General features: G+C 37.1%; 1 protein-coding gene across 1 annotated transcript in view; it reads right to left on the bottom strand.

Moving 5' to 3' along the window:
* CDC73 (cell division cycle 73) overlaps nucleotides 1–17,451 on the bottom strand; it is a 104,118-nt gene that overhangs the window by 85,482 nt on the left and 1,185 nt on the right. The window contains exons 2-7 of the mRNA XM_084291602.1: nucleotides 14,368–14,473; nucleotides 13,875–13,944; nucleotides 12,866–12,928; nucleotides 12,725–12,777; nucleotides 10,949–11,037; nucleotides 8,491–8,707 (exon numbers count right to left, since the gene is read on the bottom strand). Coding sequence (XP_084147728.1) covers nucleotides 8,491–8,707; nucleotides 10,949–11,037; nucleotides 12,725–12,777; nucleotides 12,866–12,928; nucleotides 13,875–13,944; nucleotides 14,368–14,473 — 598 coding nt within the window. The remainder of the gene's footprint in view (nucleotides 1–8,490; nucleotides 8,708–10,948; nucleotides 11,038–12,724; nucleotides 12,778–12,865; nucleotides 12,929–13,874; nucleotides 13,945–14,367; nucleotides 14,474–17,451) is intronic.

Below are 17,451 nucleotides of genomic sequence, written 5' to 3'. Positions count from 1 at the left end.
GTTCATCAATTCTTGTTTTTATCTGCCTAGAGTGCTGCTACTCCCACAAAAGCTCTTTATTAACTCCAGCCATGTCTACACCTAATAGTATTCTACCACACTTAGGAAGAAAAAGAGAGGAAGAATGTTTCAGCAGCTATCAAACCTGGTTTCTGATATTTTCTTAAATAAATCTCTATAGTAATAGATTTCTCCTCCCATCCTCCCTCATGCCTCTACAAAGGGGACTCATGCACGCACTAGATGTAGATTGGAAGAGAAGGCATTGGGATCCAACAGACAATCAAGGACAGCAGCTATGGGCAGATAAACACTGGTGATCATCATCTCACAGCAAGAGTCACACGTTCTTCAGGAAAACCTTCAGTCGTATATAAATTCTCAAGATTTACAGCAGCAGATGCTCTATCCCTTGCCAACACAGTGACTAACACACAGCAAGTCAAGTTACTATCACTGGTGTTAATTTAACACCAGGCTGTTTTAGGAGAAATACCAGAACAAATACGATCAGCCTACTCTGGTGGGGAAGAGCACCAAGTTACATCACTAGCAGAACTCCTCCTGTAATAAAACTGCTTTCATATAAATATAATACAGTTTGTTCTTTAAAAAAATAAAAGCCTGCAACATTTATCCTGTAACCTGTATTTAATTTCTGTAACTATCCTTAACCCTAAAGCTCATTGAAAAAGAACTCTAGTCACAAGAACAGCTTTAACTGCTATTTATCAGATTAGCAAAAAAAAATACTTAAAAAAAAAATACTAAAAAATAATACTAATGATTTTTAGAAATTATTTTAAAAATACTAGTTTCTAATAACAATCATCAAGAAAGAACAGATTTCATCTCATAAAAAAGTATCTCTTGCGGAAATCTGACATACAGAACTAGAAGCACTTAGAGAACATGGCTTCAAAACATCCCCATAAATCAGCTGTAATCGGTTTGTATCAGATTTTGCATACTGGCATTTCAAAGTAAAGAAAGAAGACCCTAGAAGCAACCCTATAAACTCAAAATCTTATTTGAGATAAGGATTTCCTGTTGGACCTGCATCCCAGGATGATCAAGAGCTGTAGAATACTATAAATATCATCCAAATTTACAGCAGACAGAGAAGGAAGAATCAGGAAGCCCCTTCCACGCTTCTTTACACGTTTGCTTGATACGCTCAGACATGCTGCTAAGTCCTTTGCAGCCAATGACAAACCAAGGCACGATGCATATTCTCATCACAGATTTTTAGTAATTCTTATGTGCTGCATGGCATGAATGTGCCAACTGTATTCAGGTGTTCTTAAAAAAGTACAGGAGAATTTAAACAGTTTGTGTGGCACATAAACCGATTGACTGTAAAATTAAAAGAAAGTTTTACACATGTAAATTTAAATCACACACCTAAATCCAGTGTCATTTAAGGCACACTCCTATGTCTTAAACTCTAAGCATCTTCCACAGAAACTGTTCACAACCACTGAAGCTGATTCTCTCCTCCTTGTTATTCTGAATTGAAGATAGTCTTAGAGCATTGTATTTTGTGTTGTATGCTACACTGCCCTCAGAATCAAAGGTTGAATACATACAAGATTGATATTCAGAGACAGCTGCATGCATGCAAACACAGGTACAACAGCTACACGAAGTACTGGTATTTTCTGCACTGTGCTTATTCAGACCATAAAAAGTTTCCATCGTTTCTGACCCAACATCTTTATTCTCCTAAGGCGGAAACTCCTCGTAAAGACCACAGATGGAAATACGACCACAGATGATGGAATTGTCATGAAATAATGCCTCCTTTCTGAACCAGGTGTACATGTCCCTCTCCTATTTTCATTCCTTTGCTTCCCTTGAATAAGAAGGAGAAGATGCTCAACTGCACTGACAGGCATGCTTACAGAGGGCTTATGGTACTTCTCAAACTATTTTCCATACACTTTTGGCCTGCAATGACCATCATGCAGTAACTCATACAACAGTATGTTTCATACAGGAGGTATAAACAGAACAAACAAGTTGTAAAAGAACCATCTAAGTATAAATAGATCATTTTCGTCATGCTTTCAGGACAGTACCAATGTAAGAAATTATCGCAATTGATATAGCTAACAAACTGGAGCAGAGTATATGACAAATTTCTTTAAACTGTCCAACGAGGGCATATATAAAAAAGCATTATTAAAACTTGATTTATCAGTAAGTGCCATGGAAAATTAAAATTAAAGTCAGACACCCCTTATCACAAAATCTGCTCTGGGAAACAAATAATATTCCACCAGTCAAAAAGTTTAAGTACTACTACAGTCTACTGCACTGAAATAAAACATAGCTATTAGCCCTGTTTGTGGACTGTTTCCAGTGACAAGTTTCATTCCTCACTTGTTCTATTTTTTCCCCCAACTAGATTTTTATAGTAAGAGTATTTTATGTGAAAGACATATAAAGCATCTAATTTAAAATAGAATAAACACTAACTCAGAAGTATGAAAGAGCAACGCTAATGTCCTGAAAATAGAACACAGCATAAAATCTGCTTTAAAAAAAAAAAAAAAAATACTTTGTACGTAATCTGAAGTTACTTCTTCTTATATATTTATGCACCATGTAGAAATGCAGGTGGGTATTTTTTGTTTATTATTTTATTTTTAAGTCATTGAAGAAGCGCACAAGTGTGATGTTACTTTACAGCTAACCTAAATTTCCTTCAGGTAACACAGCTCTGTTACCCCAGCGGTTTTCTGACAAATTTGAGGTACCTAGTCCCAAAGAGAGATTCAATATTGCTCACTATGAAAACAACTTTCACGGTCTGGTCCATTCTTCCTTCAAGAGCTGTACTCAAACCACATCGAGTGTCTAGCAGCAATACAACTGTCTTCCCAGTTTTACTGAGTAAGCTAATATACATTGAAGTAGAGTTTGGGAATTGAAATCTATACCGTGTCACTTGTGCACAGGCCTTCTAAAACCATACACTCGTTCCATTTGAAAGCACTAATTGCTATTAACCTGGGACACCTTTATCTTTTCAACTTCACAATTAAATTCACCACTATTGTGAATTTCAGGAACACAGAACAATTCTGCCACCTAGAGCTCAAAAACAAAATTGCTTTTACAAAGAATTACAATTTCCAAAATTTTACTCAGACCTTTTAGCTGTCAAAAATAACTTAAAATACCATATTAGTCTTGCTATAAAGTTACTTTAATTTAAGCGTTGTCAATTAAAAGAAGGTGCAGTAAAAACTTTACTGAAATTGCAGTAAGTGTAGTTTGTAATCCCCTTGGCAGGAAACTTCATTGCTATAAGTGATCAAAAAGTACAAAAAAATTACGAAAACAGTAACTAAAAAAATAATCTCAACAGCATTTACTTCAAATATGCACTTACTGTCAAAGTAGTCAACCCTATTATTGAAAATCTTTAATTTAAAAACGAGGAGGTATATAAAAATGCTAGGATTAAGACAGAACACAAATGTTTTATTTGGTCTTACTTCCTACTTCATTAGGAAAAAAATATTTTTAATATGTTTAAAAAGTCAAAATTCAGAACATTTACTTTTATCTTTCTCATACAGTAAATATTAATCAGGGAGAGGACTATCTACCCAGACTGTAAGATCAAATTGGCCAGTCTGCATAAGGGAAGTAACAGGAAGTAAAAAGTGAGGCCTTTGCTTCAACATTGCAACCCGGACATAGTAATTAACATGCATGTAAAGAAAATCTTATATTAACAAACCCCACAGTTTTATGAACCAATGATTATGAAACTAAACTAGAGGGGCAGTTTCAAATAATCCAGATCCTATACCAAGTTGCCTTCTGTATGTTCAATTGGACTGATTATATTGTTCCTTCTGTCCATAGGGTTAGTTTGCTCAAGGAAAGGTAGTTCTGATATGTTTATACTTTCAAGAAAATACAACTCAAGACTGCTACCCCAAATTTAAAGTTTTAGCAGTAATCTGTAACATCCATAAAAAGAAATGGATCAAAGATTTGGGAAGGAAGAAAAAAAACAGAAATGCTCAGAGCACATTATTCCCGTAAGAACAGCCATTCACTTCAGAGAATTATAAATTCACAAGGCCACTGCTAGTGTATTGTCAAGATTCCAGTTTTAAGATTTCTCTACACACAAGGAGCACAGGTTCAACCCAGCCTGCTCCATTACTATGCTGGTTATTTATAGAATATTTCTGAACATACTGGGAGCCTAAAAAAACTCAAGTACATCAATCACTAAGATAATTACTCCTTTCCAATATATTTGTGATTGCTGAAAATCCTGCTTAGACTACTTTCGCATTCCTACAGGAAGAATTCAAGTGCTATACACATTTCCATTTACAGTAGAAATGGAATGAGGTGTTTTTTGCTTCAAAAAAAAAAAAAAAAAAGGTTGCTGAAGCCTGCTACTAGAGATTACAGAAATCAAAGAATTATTCAGGAAGGAAAGACAAAGGAAGAACATGAAAGGAAGGAATCAATTTCTGTTTAAACACGAAGATTTTTCTAGATGTTCAATGGTTTATTTTATGAAACAGATATAAAGCAGTAATTCAAAACTTGTAACTCCAAATACTTATGGTGTTAAATATTCTATGTATGGGTTCAAATCCTAGCTGCCAGAAAAGATGTCCAGTTCAATAAACAAAGGGTCTCTCAATAAATAAGTTACAAAAGCAGTATTTTGCTAGTATTTTCCCTTAAGATTTACAGTTTCAGCTCAAACTGATTTAATGTAGATAAAATCTGACAAGCTCAACCTGCCCTCCAGAAACAGGTTTCATAGTCAATAGTATGACTATGTTATCAAAAACTCAATTCATACCCCTCTAACATGGTGTAAGTAAACATCCTAAATTATTATATATGCTTTATACAAAAAAGGCCAGCAAAAGAAACTGCAAGACACTTACAGCACTGACACTTGGTCCAAATATCAATCCACAGATGAAGTAATTTTGACTTCGTTTCTATAACTCCTCTCCCTTTGCCTGTACTGCTTCTTTCCCCCAGCACATCTCTGGTGTTAAGGCAGTAATTCCTTTACCCTGATTTTTGTGCTTGTTTGTGAAGATCAGCAATTAGAACTGGACTGCGTGAGGAGTGAAGACAGACAAAAGAGATGAGACTCTCAAAGGATTCTCAAAGCCCCCAACAATTGTGGCCGTTAAAGAAATGGTAAGGGAACTCAGAAGTTGAGTTTTCAGTTGGTTAGACTGTCAGCTCACCAAGACAGCAACGTTGCATACGTTTATTCAAACCTGAAATTAAACTGCCTCTGAACTACATAGCCACCCAAATAGTTCTAAAATTAAACTACTATAATGGCAAGAAAAACCCTACACTAAACAAATGCACTTTGGCTCTGAAAAGCAATTACATGAAAATGTCACATTATGCATGAACTCCAAGAGACAGCACAGACTGGGAAGGCCAACAGATGTGCAAGAGACAGCACAGGATGACTCATCCACCTGGGATTAAATCAAACACTAGATTTCCCAAAAAGGGTAGGAGTGCATAATAATCAGATAAAAAACTAAGTAAAAAAAATACTTCAACAAGAAGTTCTAAGCAAAATTTAAAGATAACGCAAGCAGACAACTGCAAATTCTGGAAGTCTTAAAAACAAAAAAGTGAAGTGAAGTGTCTGCTTTTAAAAACCAACAGCAACCTCACAAATTCAGTATAAAGACAGCCAAGGATCAATGCAATAGCCGAGTACAACATAGGGGTAATGGAAGGGATGATACAGATACGGGCTGTGCATTATAGCAAGCTTGGAGCCAAAGCACGAATGACAACCACTGAATGACAGTTAATGAATGGCAACTTGTACAAAAGCACTAGGGCTCTCCTGCCAATATACACTGGACAGTAACAGAACTCCAATAATCCCAAAGAAAGCAATTATGAGATGACAGTTATTTTGTAGGTAGGATGAGGGTCAAGAAGGGAAGCCATGCTGAGATTAATTCTTTAGCTATCATAAGCAATTATTTCTTGGAGCATCTGGCCAAAGAAGTCACAAAAGGAAAAACAGCTCTTTATTTAGTCTGCAGAACCTACTTTGAAATGTAGCTTCTGAAGAACACTATAACGGGGTACCAATGTACTCAAATCCAACATTCTCATGAAGTTAAAGAAAACCTTACACCTTTTGCCATAAAAAATTCACTGCTAATTTCAGCTAAGGGAGTGCGTAACTACGAAGTCACTATTAAAAGATAGTTAAAGTAAAAGATAACATCTAAAAGGGCAGAACACAAGCATCATGAAAACCTTTAGAGCTGTACATAGAACATTGAGGAGCATCTTGCTGAAGGAATCCGTACTTTTCCAGAGACATCAAAAACAGATAAAAACGCCCAAAACATGTTAAGGATGATATATTTTGTTTTGTAGCCTGATATTCCTAGTGTTTTCCTTTTAGATCTTAAGCCTTCTCTACATCAATGTTTACTACAGAGAACATTGGGAAAGTTTACATGCAGGAGCTTTTCCTCTGTGATGGAGACAGCTTGAGGATCTGTCTCAGGCTGAATCATTTTTTATAAAGAAACAAGGAAACTGACATTTTAGGGTTCTCATAATTCGGTACCATTACCCCTGGAGTTCTAAAGAAATTCAAATATAAAAAAGATCCTACATGGTAAACTACTGTTGAAGGCAGCTTCATTTTTAAATACATTTAAGAGGATTCAAGAGACTATAGATAAATCTGTATCAAGCAGATATTGAAAAATTACAATAAAAAGAATTAATAGGCACATTAGCAAGCCAAGTATCATACAGAAAAGCCAAAAGAGCAGTTGCAGGGGGTACTGTGCTACCTGGATCAAAATTCTTTGTATGAACTGGAAAGTAGATAAGGAATGATTTGCTGGAAAGAACATACCTGAGTTTCCTAACAACTTGAGACTATCTTTGCAAAGGCTCTTTCAGAAATCAAAATGCTTTGTGAGGTTCTGGGATATAACCTTAGCCCTGTGTAACAGAGTGATGTTTCCCCACCCATTTACTCTCAGTTTCTTGCTCAAAAATATAAACCTCTGATGATTTCTGTTTGTATTCTGTTCTGTATGTATTGGGAGAACACTCGCAAAATTCTGTGCAAACAGAAAAAAGGACTCACTAATTATTCCTCAGACTAGCCAAAGGAACTACTTACCAGAGTCCCTGAACAAACTTAATCTTTTTGTCCTTCTTCCTGTGCTAGGTTTTGTCTAAGATTGCTACCTCGTCTTACTGTTATTACAGGGATACTAGGATTAAAAAAAAAAAAAAAAAAAAACAACTCTTTACTCATCATCTTTGCAAGACTCCCCTGCAAGGCATGTGAAGATATGAATGCCATGACGGATTCACTACAGGAGGAAAAGTTACCCAGATTCCTTCAATACATACATCTTGGATGATTGAAGTGTTTTTTGTTTGTTTTGGATTGGTTTTGGTTTTGTTTGTTTTGTTGTTGTTATTTTTTTAATTTATCTCTAACACTTATTTGTAACTGTTCAGTGGTGAGATTGCTAAAAATCTCAGGCTTAAAGCAGCAACATTCACTCTGCACATAACACGCAGGTATGTGCCATATTCCTATTAATTACCCCATAATTCCAAAGTGTTTATTCCACTGAGGTCATGAGACTATGTTGCAAAACTGACCATCACGTAAAATACTGTTAAAAATAAGACAAGCTAAAACATGGAACAACTTTGCTTAATGTCAAGACATTGTTTTCCTGTGACAGTACTTAGAGAAGCAGAAAAGGCAAAGGATACAATCCGGCAGGATACCTCAGGAAAACAGACCTTGGCAATCTGTTAGGAATTGACTTACTGCTTCCTTGAGAAATTTAGCCTCAATTGTCTGCTATAAAGAAAGCTTGCTCTCTTTGGACAATCAGGCTATCAGCTGTGCTTGCAACCATGCTCTGGATGGCACGTAACCAAGTACAGATAAAGACATCAATTAAAGGAGCATGAAGGAACAAAAAGACACAGAAAAGCCTCGTCACGTCAACTCTTTCTGGTTTTGTTCGTTTTATTATTTTCTCTCATTACTTTTCCACTGTTTTCTACAGTTTAGCAGCCTTTGGACTTTCTTTCCATGTAGGTATGTTGCTACTTGTATCAGTTACACCCCACTTCTGTCTGTTTTACACCTACAGCCTTCCCAATTGTAAGGCTCAAACCAGCTTTGTTTAAGAGGAATTAAGTGACTACTTGGTATCTTTTAAATGGCTGAAGGAAGTATTTTGAGATCTATTTTAAGCTTATGGTAATGAGGAAAGAATGAACTCTGTCACTGTGCCAGGAGCTCTCCAGCATACCTTTACCTAGAACACTAAGCATAATCCTCTCTCAGTCATCTGAAGTCTACAGTGAACAAGCTAGAGACACAATAAAGAAAAAATGCAGTTTGCCATTTGGATCATAGAAATAGCTTGGTATCTGCAGCATTACCTTGCCTGTGCTTTGTAAGATTGTAGTTCTTGTCCTCCATACTCTCTCCCTGCTGACAATATCTCTGGTTACATCCACTTCAGCATCAACAAAACTTCTCTGTTTAAGAGCAGTTATGTCATCATCCAGATCAGTTTTGATAGTGGATCTTTTCTTTGCCATGATTTTTGCTTTGATAGCAGCAATTTTTTCCACTGACATGGCTTCAGACAAGGACCTAAATGAGCAAAAATAGCAGAAGAGACTGAATAACAGCACAAACAATTCTTCTGAGAGGATTTCTGAATGAGTAGTTTCCTCCTGCTTAAATATACATCTATGCTATTAAAAAGTCACCTTATATATACACGATTATATGAGCTTAGCATTGATTCTAATGCCCAAAACAGCATTTTTCTGACAAAAGACTCCATACAAGTATTAGCACAAAAAAAGTCAAAAAAAAAATCCCAACTATAACAAGCAGAAATAAAGACTGCACATGTAAAGCATCAGGACTAACACTTCCATTCACAGTATCATCTGACTTTCACCTCCTAGTAATTTATAGTGAATTACAATTTTGTGTCTAGTCAGCCAATCTCAGGCTTCCAAAGCATTAAACTAAATTCTGGTTGAGGCTCTGTTAGGCGGACTTGGGAACTTGGAAGATCAGTGTTACCTTTTCATATCATGTAGGCCAAACAAACAACAGATGGTAATAACTTTGTCCACGTTAAACTGTATTTGAAGTAGCTCAGCTCAGTCCAAAAGTGCAACATTTTTATCTGTTTGCTTTTAATTGTAAACACAGCAGGATTTAGTTGCCAAACACTGAGCACTATTGTTTTCCAGGTAAACTGAAGAATAAAAAGGACCGAATTGCACAATCCCAACTGCACGTAACCAATTCTATTTTACATGTTTTTTTGAGAACACATTGAAAAATTACACTGTGAAGCAATCTCCTTTTACACCTAAGCTACTGAAAAAGGAACTTATTTGTTGCTCTTAAATGAGCAAGAAGAGTGGCAAACACAAAATTCACTGCTTATGAATGTTACTTGCACTTTTAAAGGGACAATCTTTTGCATTCAATTGTATTCTGTATTTACAGATTTTTACTAGGTAATTACAAATAACATTGGTCATCTTTACTACAATACTGCCTCATACTCCAAAACCTTTGCTTGTAACACACTGCAACTAACATCCAAATCATCAGTTTACACAAAACAATGTGCACAGTTAACACTTTGTTTCTTAAACAATCTATGACAATCAAATGGTGTGGTTTTTTTTGTTGTTCTTTTTTTTAAACAGTTTCCTTTTATGTACACCTAAACAAGACACATGGAAAGAAGATATTTTTATGTGCTTAGGTGCAATTATACCTTACTTGGCTATATTAATTGTTGAAAGGCTAACTGATAAATTTAATCCTGGTAAAGAACAAGCAAGCTTTCACAACATTGCTTATGCTCAGGAAATAAATTTCTCAAGAATGCAGTTGCTCTATCAAGTGAAACTATTTATTTGCAAAATCCAATGTAGATAAAAGTGTTACTGCATACTCATACACCTTCCTAGCACGAAGCATGATTCCCATTTTGCATTCTGAGAGCTGACACACACAAGAAATAAAGCAACTACCTTTACATTATGGTTTCAGAACTCAGGTATTTTAAAATGAGTTACTAGAGTTTGGTATACTATTAAGTACCTACTAAGCACAAGATCCTTAGCATCAACAAGGTCTTGCAATAATTTCATTTCCTCTCTACCTGGCTTAGGGAAGATATGGTGTAAGACACAAAAACAGGTGTCATTCTCTGCAAAATTCTGGATAGATACAACAGAAAAAGAAAGGGGACGGTCAAGTTTTCGAACACTTGAATACTGATTACTACTTATGGCAATGACAGGACATTATCCTCTGGTAGTCTACTGCCTCCTTGGCGGAAACAAGCTCACCTCTGCAGGGAGTCAAACTGAGGTCCTGCTAACCTTAAATGTATTCTTACATTATTCTCCTCCTTTTGTGCACAAGACACTCCTCAGTACAAGATTTTCTTTCTTTGAAATAGAGATCATCAGCTTTCCTTTGCAATTCTGCTCATTGTCTTTGACTGCTTAGATAAACACCATGGCAGAAGAAAGCGTAAGTGGTGGGGGTTGGAGGGCAACGTGAGGCAACTGTTCTTACACTTGTGAATTAAAATAAATAAATAAATAAATAAATAAAAAATCAAGATATCTCATGCCACACCATCTGAACTTCCACTCAAGAACAGGATTCTGACCAGGCATGAGGTTCTATCCCCTCAAGCATAATTGATGATAGCACCTAAGGGAAGGGGGGATAGAGGTGAGGCAAAATACTTCCAATGAGAGCTAGTGGACAGAAGTAAGACCACATGCCTAATTGTTATTAGTCTTTTAATTAAGCATTATCCATATGAAATTGAAGTATTCCTACCTGATCTGCTCTGTTTGCACGATACCTTCTTTATGTCCTTCCAATCGAGCCGCCAACCGCTCCTTGTCAAGGCGCACACACTCTTCATCCTAGGAGTAACAGCAGTGCTTAAATTTTTGTGTATTCTCTTTAATGAAAGAAATACAGCTAGAATTAAAGCTATATAGAATTCACTTTAAGATTAGCAAGGACTACCTTTATTTCCAAGCATTTTTGAACTGTGCACTAGTATTAATTGTATACCTACTGGATTTTTTTTAAGAATCACAATTAGAAAAATGAAAAGGAAACTACCATTCCCTTATAAAGTGCCTTGCTGAGACAAGAATGCAAAATAATAGAAAAGCAGTAAGAGAATTTGAAGGTGACAAACAATAAGTAGGACAATATGTATACATACATTTTTGACAAGCTCAATGATGTTTTTACGGAAAACTGCCCAGAACTGTGACATTTTGATGTAGAACTTTCATAAATGGCATTCTTAATATATAGAGAAGTCAAGAGTAAAGACCAGTAAAGTAACTTCCAGTTACTCAAGCGAGGATGGAGACAGACATGTAAGGTGAGAAAGCAACTTTATGCCATTTTTTCAGCTTCTTAAAGCTGATACCACTTATGTCTTATCAGTCTTATTTCCCCACAAAATCTAAATCATCGTCAAGCCTGTCCTACTGCTAAAAGGCTGAAGCATGGCAAAAACAGTCATGCCCGTGTATCAGGAGAGACCTGGAATCTCTACACTGAAACAGTTTCTGAATAGCTTAAAACAGACTTCACAGACTGAGCAGCAAAGAAACAAACAAAAAGATGGCCATAAACTGATCAGGTTCGTATGCAGAATTCTTGAATCTCCAAATCATGATGTTTTCCAACTGTACATCTTCAACATAATGGCATCACAACCACATAGGGAAATGTAGAATGTAACTCTACAGATCACCGATACATCATGTCAGAGCAATCGTGCTTGTGAGCCATTAAGAATGCCCGAAGTTCTCCCTAATCTTATGCTGATAAAGATAAGCACAAGCACTGTTAAAATGCAATTCTGGAATAATGGAATGTATGTATTTACAATAATATTCTTCTAAGAAGAAATCAAGAGCCTCAGAGCTCCGAAAATATGTACAGACAGATTTGTAACAACTCAGAAGAAAAAAATGGATGAACACAGTTAAAAAGTAATTGAGGGAAAAAAAAAAAAAAAAAACTCGTTTTTAAAACCAGGCAGAATTACATAATACAATATGTGTTAGAACTAGACACGTCAATTTTATGCGAGAGATAATTCTGAAAATACACTGTTTAATTATCCAACACATAGCCTCAGAAAATACTAAATCACAGGGACAACAGTTTTGTATACTGCTATAAAGAGACTAAAATAGCAGATAAATGCCCGTCTTATTGATATGTACTCATTTGTTTTAAGTTATGTCAGCTCACAAATGGCACATCACGGTAATTATTCGTTACATAGCACTTTGATTCTAATCACATAGCTCCCAGCAGACAGATCATAATGCAACAGATATTTATAGATCCGTGGTCAAGCTTTACCCTTTCACACTCCAATGTACAGTCAGCAACTCAAATTCCAAGTTTAAACCAGAGGCTAGAATTCCATAGTTCTATCTCCTCCTGGTTCATGTACACACTAACAGAAGTAGCGTGTGCACCCAGAGGGCGACTGAACTGATATAAAACAAGATAAAAACTATAATTTACACACACACACACCAAATTTATATCAATGACAGTTACTGTCATTACCTCTATTCTTGGTTTCTTTGCTTCTGCTAGTATTTCATCTGCTGCTCTTTTAACTACAAGAAAAAGAGGACATTAAAAATGGAGCACTGCAGAATACTTTCATAAAACAAACTTTGAGGCTACTTTTTAGTTAAACTATACCTTGAGTGGATCGTTGAAGGCCAATTTCAAGTGGAGCACTTCTGTCTATACTTGATGAGGTTGCTGTAATCAAACAATATTTCATGTAATTATAAAAGGTTTGATAAGTATTTCAGTATAAAGAGGATGAAGAACAATAGCTAACATGCAACTGTGTAAATTCTAATTAGATATTAGGAAAATAATGTCTTTATCAAAGGTTGTCATACACTGACACCACAGATATTCAGAACCTGACTTGATATCAAGTTAAATCAGATTGCTTGGGGCCATTTGACTCTTCAAAATGGGGACTGAACCAGATGACTCTGTGGTCCCTTCCAACATTAGTCAGCAATTCTATGATCTGTATATACTACACAGGAGAAACCAGTCACAAAAATTACTTTATAACCTGGAATCAAGATCTACTTGTTCATCTGCTTTCTGGAAGAAAGACAACCTGAGGGTCCCTCTAAAAAAGGCTTACTGCTCATATTACAGAAATCATCTCATATTCCAACGTAGAGAGACCACATGCAAGACAGAGCAAGATAAAGTAGGCCATATTTATCTTTCTCTGGTCACAGAGAAACCTCTTTTCTCTGACTGTTGGTAACAGAAATTTTAGCACAGTAGAATACCAGGAAAATCTGCCAGACTGAAAAAGCAGTGATTTGATACATTTTAGTATACTGCAGATTTTATCCCACACACTCATTGCATCAAAATCAAAGTTTCCCACAATCTAGAGAGAAGGAAGAAACAAACACGGAGCATTCTAACAGATAACCATTAACTAAGGATGTTAATAATCAAGTAGCTCACTTCTAAGCGTGTGTAGGAATGCAGCTCCTAAGCGTCTTAAAAATAGTTAAGTTCAGAATAAAATAATTGAAAGAAGAATTAGTTTGAGAGGTCTGAACGTAGTCAGTTAAGCTACAGATTGACCCTTATGTGTTGCCCCCTCATTTATCCCATAAATGCAAAGCAAGAGAGTACTGTGTCTTTAACAGAAAACATCACTCACATGTCTCCCCATTTAGGTATGCAAGTAAGTCTTTCCTATCAGGTCTTCTTACCACAGGAATGTTTTCAGTCTGAAAAGACAGCAGACTTGACATTAAACTGTTATTCCCTCAGAAAGACTCTTGATGAAGATTTTTCCACTTTCATTGACCACTCATCCACACAAAGAAAAGAAAACATGTCCCACATCACAAGCAAGCACAACTATCAAGCATAAAAACTCAACTACTTTCTGGAGGATGTTTAACTGCACAAAATGAAACACGTCATCTGCTATAAAACAAAGGGAGGACAGACTTTTTTCCTCCTTCACTTCAGGCTTGCAAATAAGTAGTAGAGTATTTTTTAAACACACACACACTTCATTGCATACCTTTTTCCCTTTCCCCAGACAAATTCAGACACTAGAATGCTACCATCATTCTCTGGCAATAACTGTGCAAACATTACTCAGCTCAAACCAGACAAAATGAAGTTCTGTATGGTCTACTTACTGCAGCACGACGGACATAAACAGGATGTGAAAGGTGCACATTATTGAGCAGGAACAAGATAGAATCCAAAGTGTAGTATTCCCTGGGCTGACCCTCCTTCCCGGTCCTGTAAAATCATGAAACACAGTTTTTAATGTTTAACAAAGAGTTTTCCCTCCAAGCACAGTGGTTTTACTCACGGCTCACCACCAGCGTCGAAACACTCACCACAGAAGTGCCAACCTCTCTGGGGTAAGGCAGAAGAAATAAAAACCACTCTTCAAGCATAACTTTCTTTAACCTGGAAGAGCTACACAATCACCTATTAAATGTACCAGAAGTGAAAGTCTGTTGTCTCTGTAGTGTGGATATAATGCCCCTGCTGCTTTCTTGGAATTTCTTTTCTACACAAAACAAAAATTATGGTGATCAAAAGAACCCAATAACCCCTTCAAAACTCATCGCTAACAGGAAGGCTTAAAACATTACCTTCATAGTGATGCCTGAGAAAAACAAGCACACCTTATCTCACAGGGAGAAAAATGATTCAAAATACTTCAGGAATTGATAGAATAAAGGATTTTTCTATCACTCTTCCTTCCTTCCAAGAACTTAGTCTGCGTATTTACATGGGGGAAGGAAGGGTTATGTTTTGTTGCAAGGAGGAGGGAAGGAAAGAGACTTTGTATCTTTCAACCGCTATGAAACAAAGTTGGCTGAACAACTGTAACAAAACTGGACTCTGCTGCAAGGAATTATTTGGCTTTTTTATTGTTTCCCTGCTATCTTTGATCAGGTAGCATCTGAACTTGTTCAGAGTACTGGTAGAAACAAAAGCTTCCTCCACATAGACTTGGCTCTGAAGTGAAGCCTGTGTCACGTGCCGCAGTTGTCACTTCATTTTACAATCAACACTGTAGATTCTCTCTTCTCAGGGTAAGTCATTATTTCTTTGAAGTGCGTCACATCCAATGATTATATTAGAAAGTCCAGCTGCTCATCTACTCAAGTTTCTTTACACTATTTAGCAATGAATGGTGTAATTTAGAAAACAAACACTGAACAGTTATCTATTAATTTGGAAATACAGTATTACAAAGCCCCAGGCATGGACAAAGCTCAGCAGAGCACAGCTGGTACTTCACCTAAGCCACACACGCAAGAAATCCCCATGCTCATTATCATTGCAAGAGGATGCTTTATCACAAGGACAATGCAAGATACTGCATGTTAACGGGAGAGGGTCAGATGGGAGAGCAATTGTACAGCAAGGAGAAAATCTAAGCCTAAACTGGCATTTCAACAGCAGTTCGTGATCCTTTCAGGCTTGCCAGAGGACCTGCTCAAAATAAAGAGGTAAAAGCAAGCTAAGCTGAATGCAGCTTACTTCCAACGTTTGTTAATTGTGTGAAGCAGCAAAAAGAAATTAATCTTCTTTTCCCATATTACTAATTACGTCAGTTATTTCAGAAAAACAATCTTACGATCCAGGCCTTGAAAAGTCTGAAAAGTCCAGCACTTAAAAAAAAAAAAAAAAAAAAAGTGATGCAACTTTTAATTCTTGTTAAACTCCAGCTTAAAAACTGAAGAAAATGTTCTCATAATGCAAAAGAGAAAGCCTCACCTGCTTGGTTTTAGCACCGGAAATTTATTTCCAGTTCATCCATTCACACTCCAAGGGCGACACGAGTTTATTCATTTTTTTAACTGCTCTACTTCCTTTTTTGTGTTTGAAGCATGGATTTTTATAGAGGTTCTAAGTGCCTGGGTCTCATTCACAAAAGCAAGCACTAATCCTCAAAAATACAAGACTGGACACGCGGAGTCTCACACAAAGCACAATACCCACGACCAGCTGCTCTCTGTTTAAAAACTTCTCAACTGTCCAAACAAGTCCCTCTGACGGGTAAACAAGGCAAATGAGGTGCTGGTAGATTGATTTCTTCCTTGGGTTTTGAAACTGATTCTATAATCACTCTTCTGGGGCCGCGGACCAACCCTTACGTCAAAACAAACAAAACACCTCATCTTAGTCCATCCTGCCTCCAGAAGTACTTAGAGTTGTGCTCTGTGGACTGTATCTGGGAACAAACCTGCAGCAGAACGACCTTCTGGGTTTTGTTTCCAGGTTACCCTTACCCTGGCTCCTTTCCTCAGACCAATTCACTGTTTGGCAGCCACTCACGCCAGCACGGAGAGAAGGCAGCGCTGCTGACTTCTGCCAGCTTTGCCGCTCAAGGAGCCACAGTGTTAAATGTCTGCTGGGACTAATTCTAGAAGGGACCGAATGCCACCGCTGCTATTCCGACTTGGGTTACTCTCCCCAGACCGATAGCAGACAGAGATGCAATTACAGCAACCAGGCTGTGGACACCTAAGACAGAAATCATATTGGCTTTGTGAAAGATTAAGCTCTTAACAACCGCTCACTGCACACATAGTTTGGACCTCTTCGAGTGACCCTAGTAAGAGATTTTGAACCTTAGAAGTTGTTGAAGATGTTCCTCGTACGTCCTGGCAATTACAAGAATTAACAGCTCCCAAACTGTGATCTCAAAGGTATGGCTCGTGGAACTGGTTCTTCAGTTTATGGATTTCAGACAGAATATGCCACCGTGGCTCACAAGAGATGCTGTGAATCAACAGTGGCCTCATTCTACCAGAAGTTCAGGAGCCACCTTTCTGGGTCTGAATCAGGATTTACTAGTTTACCGAAAAATAACAAGTCTGTAACATTATCTCGAGAGATGAGGAACTGCACAGCTACGATGTGGTTACTGCTACTGCTCAGCACATCCTCTGCTCCTCCACAATCCCTCTCTGACTATAAAGATAAAGCCGTGTTAACGTACCCAATAAAGTTTTTCTCTCCAGCTGCCACCTTCTTGCCTTTTGTTAATAATTTCCACACCCAAATCAAGTTTTCCTAAGCAGTAGAAGAGTCAGGCTAGCCTATCGGTTTCTCTGCTCCCTACAGAATGAGGGTGAAATGTGTCTGTCCAGTTAACCATTACTTATTACGGCCTGGGAAAAGCGACTTGGAGCAAGGGAAACACCTTAAGCCTCTATGTAGCTACTCAGCAAAACAAAATCAAGACTTATCAA

Source organism: Netta rufina (assembly GCF_964035555.1).
Source record: "Netta rufina genome assembly, chromosome: 8".
NCBI lineage: Eukaryota > Metazoa > Chordata > Aves > Anseriformes > Anatidae > Netta > Netta rufina.
Note: the sequence above shows the minus strand (reverse complement) of the source record. Positions and strands in the feature narration are given on the sequence as shown.